At 43.8% G+C, this 10212-nt stretch overlaps 1 protein-coding gene across 8 annotated transcripts in view; it reads left to right on the top strand.

Moving 5' to 3' along the window:
• Ptprm (protein tyrosine phosphatase receptor type M) overlaps positions 1-10212 on the top strand; it is a 680881-nt gene that overhangs the window by 520633 nt on the left and 150036 nt on the right. For all 8 annotated transcript variants that reach the window (XM_021218491.2, XM_029531514.1, XM_029531511.1 and 5 more), the window contains one exon: positions 8122-8273. In XM_021218491.2, coding sequence (XP_021074150.1) covers positions 8122-8273 — 152 coding nt within the window. The remainder of the gene's footprint in view (positions 1-8121; positions 8274-10212) is intronic.

The raw sequence follows: 10212 nt of genomic DNA, 5'->3' as shown, positions 1-10212 counted from the left end.
GAGAGAGAGGAGGAGAGAGAGGAGGAGAGAGAGGAGGAGAGAGAGGAGAGAGAGGAGAGAGGAGAGAGGAGGATACCATCTGAAAGTCTCCTTAGAGGATGGCCTCCAGTGACCTACAATCTATCACAAGGCTCCACTTCCTAGAGGTTTCCCTACCTTCCAGTGGTGCCACATTATAGATAAAGCCTCAAACACATGTTCCTTATCTTCCAGTGTTTGGGAATTTTCAGCCTTCTTTGTTGAGTTTTAGCTTAATTCCTCTTTCATCTGAGAATATTCATTGTGCATTTTCTTTCCTTTAAAAAAAAATATAAAAGGTGTGTTTTTATGACCCCATATGTATTCTACACCTGTGACTAAGACCTATCAGTTTGAAAATATTCAACTGTTGCTGTGTAAAATATCCTAACAATGTCAGTTGAATTCAGCTGATTTGTTGTGCTAGTGAACTGAAGAATGTCCTCAATGATTCTATGCCTATCTGATCTGCCCACTGCTAATGGAAGGATGAAAGTCTTCAACTATCTGAATGGATTCATTCACTCTTCAACTATCCGAATGGGTTATCCGTTCTTCAGCTATATGAATGGGTTCATCTGCTCTTCAACTATATCTGGATGGGTTCATCCGCTCTTCAAATATATGAATGGGTTCATCTGCTTTTCCTAAAAGGTGACCATTCCTTGACTTGTATATAAGCTCAATGATTGGAATATATCATGAGACTTCAAGACTTCTTTGAAAGCAAACCTTTTCTTTTAAATGTAATGCTACTTTAATCCATGGCAACTTGCCTTTCTTTGAAGTGTTACATCAGAGCCAATGCAGCCCATTCGGATTTTCTACTAAACATTGTTGACTTTGTGTGTCTTTCTTCGTCCCTTCACTTTTTACTCTATCTTGTTCTTTGTATAAATGATAATTTTTCTTACAGGTAATTTTAAGTCGGGTCTTGTTTTTTGATCTGCTTTGAGAGCATCTGTCTTTCAACTTGTATGTACAAACTTTTGGCCTTTCTATTAAACATTGATAAACATGGGATTAAGACCTAGTGTATTTTAGCCATTTTGGATTTACTGCCTCATGTTTTCTTTATCTTTATAGTGGGTCTCCCACTCTTTCTAAATCATGTTGAGCATTTTGTATTATTCCACTTTCTCTCCTGTCTCAGATTCTTTTTCCCTCAGTTGTTCTGGATACACAAGGCACTCACAGCTGATGCTAACCCAACTTTAGAGGACTTTATTCTGCACTGCAGGTATTTTTCTAATGGCAAAGTATACTTTCGTTTTCTTCTCTGTCATCTCTCTCATCCATAAGCAGTAGCTGTCTGATACTTTGTTGTTATTTTAAACAAGCTTTTATCTGCTAGATTAATTAAAAATTCATAAAAAATATTATTATAACCTCAATTATTCCATCTCCTACATTCTTCCTTTTTATGGACCCCCAAATGTCTGATTTATGTAATTTTCCTTCTCTCTGACATTTCTGTTGTGGTTTGGTCTGATGCTTGTATTATGTTACTTGGGTCTCCCAAATTGCACAAGAATCTACTCGTAAAATGCCGAGGTTCCCTGTCCCCAGGTGGTTTCTACTGGTAAATAAAGTCGCCAGCAGGGAAACGGAGGTGGGACTTTTAGGATTCCCCAGCAAGGGACCAAGGGAGGAAGAAGAAGATAGCTGCCATGCTGGGAAGGATGAATACCAGGACTGAGATTTGCAGAAGAGAGAACATAGCCATTATATAAAAACCGGGGATCATGGCCCTGGAGCACTGGAGGTCTAGGGTTAGGGCAGCCAAGATGGAATATAGGTTTTAGTAAGTAATAACTCAGGAATATCAGAGACGCGAGTGTCAGCCATGAGGAGGTTTAGAAGTGGCCCAGCCATTGAGCTATTTAAAGCCTATTAAAATATAAGGCTCCGTGTGTGTGTGTGTGTGTGTGTGTGTGTGTGTGTGTGTGTGTGTTTCATTCAAGAACCCAGAACATTGGAACAGGTAGCAAGGAATGTGCTGCTGCCACCACCGAGACAATTTGAGTAGAGTTATTTGGGTACTGCTACACATTTCTTCTTCCTTGTTCATGGGGCAGGATCTGTAGGCAAATAGATATGAGGTTCTGGGTTGTAACTCTCCTTCCCGTCTATGCTGTAAAAGTCTTCCAAAATCTCATTGCATATGCTAGGGGCTCTATTTCAGAATATTTGATTTGCTAAGAAACTGTGATTACCATAGTTAAAGAGCATGAGACAGAAGTCATGGTTATCAACTACATCCTGTTCTCTATAGCCTGTTCTCTAAGATTACTTGCCTTAGAGTATATATCCATAGGTCAGTTTTCAGAGACCTACATGTTGTCTGAGGTGTCCTCAATGAGCACGGGGATCTTATGGCTGACTCAAACTACATGGCTCCTGATGGTGGAAAATGACCTCCACTAACAAACACTTCCTAAGCCATCAAACTCTGTAATCAGCTGACCAAAGGCATTTCATTGTACAGCTATACTAGCTGGCTTCTCATTATCTTTATGGTAGACAGGCATGATGTTATATGTGGAGATGCAGGTATCCTCCTACCTGGACGTTGGGAATAGGATTGAGATGCCAATCCTAGCTGAGTTCCAGGGAGCAACCCTGGTTTTTAGTGTGCTTGCTCACCCCTAAGTCCTTTTTAGACTCTGTAACAAAGTTGAGTTGTGCTGTTCTTCTCACAGCAACTTTACTCTCTATGGGGGACCACCTCACAAAAGTGACTGTGCAATTTTCCTCAGGATCACCGGGGTTAGCTTCAAAGAAGGTCATCTTTCTGATGCCAAAAATAGGCAGTGCTATCTTCCAGCTCTGATGAGGAGGTTTGGTAACCCAGTCAGGGCCTGCGATGGATCTACCGTGCTTCTTTTGTTCATGAACTCTGGTCTACCAGCTTTCACTCTACACACACACACACACACACACACACACACACAGAGTACACACACAGTACACATACAAGTATATATATAGACACATACATACACATACACACACACACACACAGAGGCATACAGACATACACTGTATACACATATATACACACTGTAAATATACACAGTACACATACACACTGTACACATACACACATATATACATATATACACACTGTATACACACATGCATATACACTGAACAGACACACACACTGTACATACACACATACATACATACACACACACACACACACACACACACACACACAAACATATATACTTGTTGGTTATTGAACCAAAGAGCTATGTCACTGTGATCCCTATTCCAGGCAAACTGATTCACAGACACTGTTCTTAAGAATGATGGATGTTTTTGTTTTCAGAAGCCAGGATGTGTATTATCCTCGAGGTGGTCTAGGATGGCCGGGAACAGAGCATTTGTGAGCGCCTCTCAGTTGATATAAACAGGCACAGTCAGGGACCAGTGCACAGACAGGTCCAAGTAGTGGACCAAGACACCCAAGTACTTTTAACATTTTCTTTAAGAAGAACATGCTAGCAACAAATCCCACAACCTTCATGTGACTCCCAAGGTTTATTTCTCCATTGCTCGAGGATAACCTGGTAGAATGGAGCATTTTAAGTTGGTCGAGTTCTCACTTCTCTGACTATTTCACCCATTCTGTCCTCTGAGCGCCTTTCTGAGAACGTCACCCACCCTCACTGTGTTGTTCCCACTGGGAACCATGCTTGCCCTCTTCATCTTCTTTCAGGGTTATTTTTGTTTCGGTTTCTTTTCTGCTATCTGCATAGGGTAGCTATAGATATGTCAGACTTGCGCTTCCCAGTGCTCCCTGAATTTCTTGGATGGGAACGGAGCAGCATTTGCCCTTGGAGCTTGGGAGAGTACTGAGTCCCTGCTGCTTTAAATGTTTCTTCGGCTCAAGTCTCTCTTCCCTACCCATTGCAACATGAAGACTACATTCTCTGAACCCCTGTCCACGTTGTAACCCCAGCTGTATGTTCATCACAGCGTATCCTCTTATCAATTGAATACCACTCATTTAAATTTGCTAATTTGGTTTCCCAGAGATTTTCCACTCACATACTTTTTCTCCTTTGAGCTCCTTGTTTGCCAATAGTTATCATGGCTGAGGGAGAGCGGTTCCCCAGGGTCCTCAGCCCTCCCATAGATCTAAGAGTTGGTTTGTATTCTGTCCTGCTTTGGCTGTTGTTTGAAGAGAGTGATGACTTCTGGTTCCAGCCTGCTGCCTGGAAACTCTTAAGACTTTTCTCTCATTTCTTAAAACTCATCTATTTACAGATACTGAGAGGAACCTTTCTATCTTCTTTTAATTACTAAGGACCTTTGAGAGTCATAAAGTGCAGGTTTGGAAGTTGGACAATTACAATATTTCAGATAAACAATTCTCTAAGCATTATGATGAAAAGTAAATGTACCCATCTTTTTATATGCGTGTAAAGAAAGTCATTACCAGCTAAGGGATTCTCTTCCATAAAAGAAAAATTTCCTTTTGGTTTCTAAAGTTCCATTTTATAACCATAGATCTACAGCACAGGGTGAGAGGCATAGGCAGGGCACTGGCATGTTCTGGCTGTGTGGAAAACATTAGCCCCAACTCCTTTCCATTCTAACACAGTGCTATGACTACTTATGGAGGGCATCAGTGGTAACCAATATGCTTTATTTGGGCCAAGCAGTTTTTATTTTAAATTTTTTAATTATTTGCTGTGCTGGCTAGTTTTATGTCAATTTAACACAAGCTAGTTAACCGAAAGGAGGGAACCTCAACTGGAAACACACCTCCATAAGACAGGCTGCAGGCAGGCCCATAGAGCAATTTCTGAATTAGTGATTGATTGGGGTATGAGTCAGCCCATTGTGGGTGATGCCACCCCCGGACTGTGGTCCTGGGCTCTATAAGAAAGCAGGCTGAGCTGGGCAGTGGTGGTGCATGCCTTTAATCCCAGCACTTGGGAGGCAGAGGCAGATGGATTTCTGAGTTCAAGGCCAGCCTGGTCTACAGAGTGAGTTCCAGGAAAGCCAGAGCTACACAGAGAAACCCTGTCTCAGGAAAAAAAGAAAAAGAAAACAGGCTGAAGAAATCCATGGAGAGCAAGCCAATTTTGGATTCATGATTTCTGCATCAATTCCTGGCTTCAGGCTCCTGCCCTGTTTGAGTCCTTGTCCTGACCTTCTTCAGTGATTAACAGAAATGTGGAAGTGTAAGCCAAATAAACTGTTTCCTCCCCAACTTGCTTTTTGGTCATGGTGTTTCATTGAAGTGATAGAAGCCAGAACTAAGACATTTGCCAACATTTAAACCTGAGTTGACACAAAATCTGGTTCTCTGACTTCTGAAACTTAAAGTGACTGGGCTCCCCTCGGGCATCCATTTGTAGAGTCACGTCAGCTTCCCCTCTTTGTCTCTAGTCCTCGCTACCCATATTTTCTGACCCCAGCTTCCTTCCCTTATGTGACCTGCCTGGCACATGATGTTGGTGTTGGGCATTGGGAACACAAGATAAAGCATAGGATCGATGATCAATGAAGGAAGGCTGGCTGAGAACACTGAAAGCTCACTGGTTTTTGAAGAAGGTTCGTGAGCATAGAGTACTTATACAATAGATACTAGCTAGTGTCCAACGGTTTCTGATTTGACCTCCATTCAATCAGAGCATATACCTATGAATCCTGAAAGGTGTTCCTCTGTACTTAAAGACTAGTAATGAAATGTTTAGTGTGGTGCTCTGTTACTAATTCATACCTATAAAGAACAATAAAGGAAAATGTCATTTCCGGTACAAGCCTAGCCTTTGTTATGGCTTCACAGTCCCGTGTCTGCCACCATTGTCCACCCCGCCAGCAGTAATGAAAGGGGTTCCCGTTAGCTCTTATTTGCAATCTTTTTAGAGGAGTTCAAACAAGTAAAAGTACAGGAGAGCCTGGGAAAGTTGAGTATGCCAGTGTCCATAGATTGAACTAAAGGGGGATGCCGAAGCATTTTTCTGTAGAAATAAACCAAAGTAAGTCAAAGAAATTCACACCCAACGTGAGAGTCTTGTCTGACTTCTGGAGTTCACGTTTCTCAGTCCTCTACTTTAGTGTTCCAGGGGAGCCCTGCCCTAAGAGTGATCTCTCGAAATGTTTTGGTGAGAGTAGCAGTAAGGAGGTCTCTGCCCAGAGCACCTGATGACTGACGGCAGGCTGGCCTAAAGCAGAACACCTGATGGTTGACAGGAGGCTGGCCTAATGCAGAGTACCTGATGATTGACAGGAGGCAGGCCTAATGTCTGCACCTGAAGATTGACTGACAGCAGGCAGACCTAATGTTGGCTCCCACACAGCATGTCTGGTCAGTGCCCTTCGAGGTCACCCTGGCTGACCCTTCACCCCGCTCATCACTTCTCCCTTCCTTAGACACTGTATGAGCTTTTTCTTTCATCTGTCTCAAATAAATGTCTTCTGTTCCACCAACTTTTAGCAATTAAAAGGGCAAGTTCATCTTGGAGCTGTTCTTCCTTCAAAATATACAATTAAAAGATGATTATAACTACAGGCAAGAAAGCATTTGGATTATGCATCACTTAGAAATGATAATAAAGATTATCCGTATGGTCTCCTGTTCTAGTGCCCTTTGCTGCATTGGCAATCACCTGACATGGGTGTGGTTGTGATGATGGGGCTCATTTTCAATTCTGCTGTGTCCTAGGTCGATCAGTGTCATAATGATGTACTGGCAATAGCTGCCATTTTCCATTTTAAATACTGATGGGTGCTCAGGCAGCATTTGAATACTTTTCTCTTTTTTCTTTTTCTCCGTTCTTTCCAAAAGCATTTTGTATGTTCATAGAAATGTATTGAAACAGAATTACATCACTTCTCCCTCCCTCCCACCAGTTGCTTCCCTGTTCCCCCACTCTTAAGTTGCTAGCCTCTTTCCCTTTGATGATGGCGATGATGATGATGATGATCATAGGTATATGTATGTGCAAATATATAAATGACACTTGCTGTGTTCATTTTTGTCATACACATATGGTTCAAGACTGACCATGCTCTGTTTATGGTTCAAGGCTGACTATGCTGTGCTTATGGGTCAAGGCTGAGCATGCTGCATTAGACGAGGGGCTCATCCCTGGAGAAGCTGGTTCTCCTTCTAGCAGTCATCGGTTGCCTCCAGTTCTTTGGTTGGGAGCCCAGGAAATTCCTTGGGTTAGCCCATGGAATAACTTCCATGTTAGCATGCCTATGAGATTGTCGTTGTCCTGGTCTTGTTGATGAGCGATCTCTAGGAGACACTATTCCACAGCAGGATGGGGTTGACAATACTATGGTCGTCTGGCATCTCTTCACTACGTCACTTTTTTTCTAAAGTATTTGGGATTCCAGCCTTGTCTGTCTTGGGTACATAATCTCTGGTGAGAAGATCTTCAGACACATGGTTGATCTGCTACTTTACATCATTTTCCATTGGCGTTTTCAGGATTTTCATGTAGGTAGCCATCACTTTAGACGAGTGTCGCATGGCTAGTGAGTAGGATGAGGAGGTCGGGTTCCCTGCTGAGAGAAGGAATAGGAACAAGTCATCCCTGCTGGAAGTTAGGTTGCCTATGGTCAATATCATTTCAGCACCGAAGAATTGCAGGTTAGTGGGGGGGAGCCCTGTCACAAATTGAGAACCCATAGTCCAATTTTGCCTGGCAGATATTTATTAGAATCTTCTCTTTGACACTCTGTCTCAGTTATTTAGTAAGAAGCCAGTGACTCTAGGAGTTTATCAGCCAACAGATGGTGACAGATTCTTCTAACGATTCTGGTTATTTGAGATTAGTCTGTTGTATGGAAAGCACTCTCTGGTTCTTCCGGCTTGTCATTGTTGTTGTTGCTGTGGTCATTGTTGTTGCTGTTGCTGCTGCTGCTGCTGCTCTTACTGTTGGTAGCAGAGGCAGTGGATGTTTCTCCTCTCTCTGTGAAGCCTGACAGGGAACCTCACATGCATAAGGCACATAAATCATTGCAAGAATGAATGAAGTTGCTCCTGAACACCAGCGAGCATCTATCTGTGCCATGACTCTGTCTTCTGTCTGCATGCACGTCCACATAACTGAAACTCTTTGTCCCAAGGAAACTGGCCAAGAAGAGGAAGGAGACGATGAGCAGCACCCGGCAGGAGATGACGGTGATGGTGAATTCTATGGACAAGAGCTATGCCGAGCAAGGCACCAACTGCGACGAAGCCTTCTCTTTCATGGGCACGCACAACCTTAATGGGAGATGTAAGTGCCCCCATCACACTGCTGTTACCTAAAGACCAGGTTCTGGTAGCTCCAGGGGATTAAAGCCTCAAATCCTCTTACACAGAACTACTTTCTCCAGCCTCTATGCCTATGTTTAGAGAAGGTATTTTTTCTAAAGGTGCTGGGACCTAAGGAGCCCCCGGATCCATGGGAAATGAATGTCTCTCAGTTCTCTGAGAGCAGTGACACAAAGGCTCCCCTCTGGCTGAGCATGCACCTGCTTCCCCCTCACCCCTTTGGTTGCTTAGATCCCATTTGTAAGCAAGCCAGGTGTGGAATGGCACGAGGGAAGTCTGTTGTGAAACAGATCATTAAATAGCACTAGCGAGTTAATTGTTTGTTTGTTCAGCCGACAGTCTCTGCCTTTATTATAGGGCAATTAGCGGCAATTAATAAATTAAAATGAGCTTCAGCGTGTCTCCAGCTTGGCATCAGGTGGGCTAACCAGTGCCTACCTGAGCCCACCTGTGATCTCCACGCAGGCAGCGTTTCTGGAGATCAGCCATTCAATTGTTCATCCGAGGGACCAAAGGGACACATTTTTCCATCCCTGATTATGTGGCCAGTGACCAGCATTAGAGCCCACAGCTGGCCCCGATGCTGTAGCTCGTGGCACACACTCATCAAGTCAAAGAACGGAGCTTCTTTGTGGGAAAGCCATCCGTACAGGTCACCACTGGAACCACCTCCGGTACGATCAGGATGTCCTCAGCGTGGGTCAGAACAGCACAGATGTAAACAAAGCACTGCACAGAAAGCCCGGTAGGAGTCTAGGGCATCACAGGTCGGCATGCATGGGGTGTGCTGCCAGCCTTTCTTCCCTTGGGATTAAGGTACGCTCAGCTCAGCTGTGCCTGAGAAGCCTCACACGCCTGTTGGCTTCGCTTAGCGTTCACAGACTGCTTCTTTTGATTATAGTGGCTGCCATTGCCCTGCCTTTTCTCCCCCTATTCAAGTGAGCTCCCTGCACACCCAGCCTGCCAGGCACTGCTCTGACCTAGGAGGGCAGCACTCGTGGGTTCTCAGCCCCCTATGACATTCAGGGTGACATTCAGAGTGCAGAAACTGGTGTATCATCGTAATAAACCCTTTCATGTCTTTCTGCTTTTTTGTAGTAGAAAACACTTGTTTTCCCCCCCCCAAAAAAAAGGATTATATACATTTACATTTTTTAAATCAATACATGCTGACCTAGCTCCAAATTGAAAATCAAATCCTGCCTTTGATTGATTGAATCAGATGGTGGGGGGACTTTAAGTACACACAGAGCTAGAATTTGTATGGTAGCGACTGTTCTCTGAGCACCAGCATACAAGGGACCACACAGGATCGGGGGCACAGCTCAGGGGGAGAATACTTATCCAGCTTATGTGAGACATGTGTAAAACATATGAGAAACCCCCAGAAGACAAAAGGGTGTGGAGAGGGAAGGAAGAGACTGCTCGGATGGCCTCTTGCTTTCATTTCACTGTCAGATTCTCAGGAATACATTTTCTTGAAATGACCCACTCCAAGGACAGAAACAAAACTACTAACTATGGGATGTTTCCAGTTTTAACTCCAAGGGGAACATCACTGCTGGACAGGAAGTCTAACTGGGCAGATAGCTCTACTTGGGTCTGTAGCTGCGAGACTGCTGAGGACCGCAGCTTTGCCAATGCAGCCTCGGACTGACCCATCCTTTGGAATTCTTTGACCCTCCACTCAGTGAATGCAGCAGCAGCACTTGTTTCCTCCTCTTTGTTAGCCATGAAAAGTCTCTTACAGTTTCATTGACAGAGATCTCCAGGGTAAACATTTTCACAATACTCTATTCATTCCCTCACAATTAAAGCTACTAGGGAAACAATCCCAAGGAGAGTTTATGAAGATGCTTGGGCTACACACACACACACACACACACACACACACACACACA

The sequence above is a fragment of the Mus pahari genome, chromosome 18 (genome assembly GCF_900095145.1).
Source record: "Mus pahari chromosome 18, PAHARI_EIJ_v1.1, whole genome shotgun sequence".
Classification (NCBI taxonomy): Eukaryota; Metazoa; Chordata; class Mammalia; order Rodentia; family Muridae; genus Mus; species Mus pahari.
Note: the sequence above shows the minus strand (reverse complement) of the source record. Positions and strands in the feature narration are given on the sequence as shown.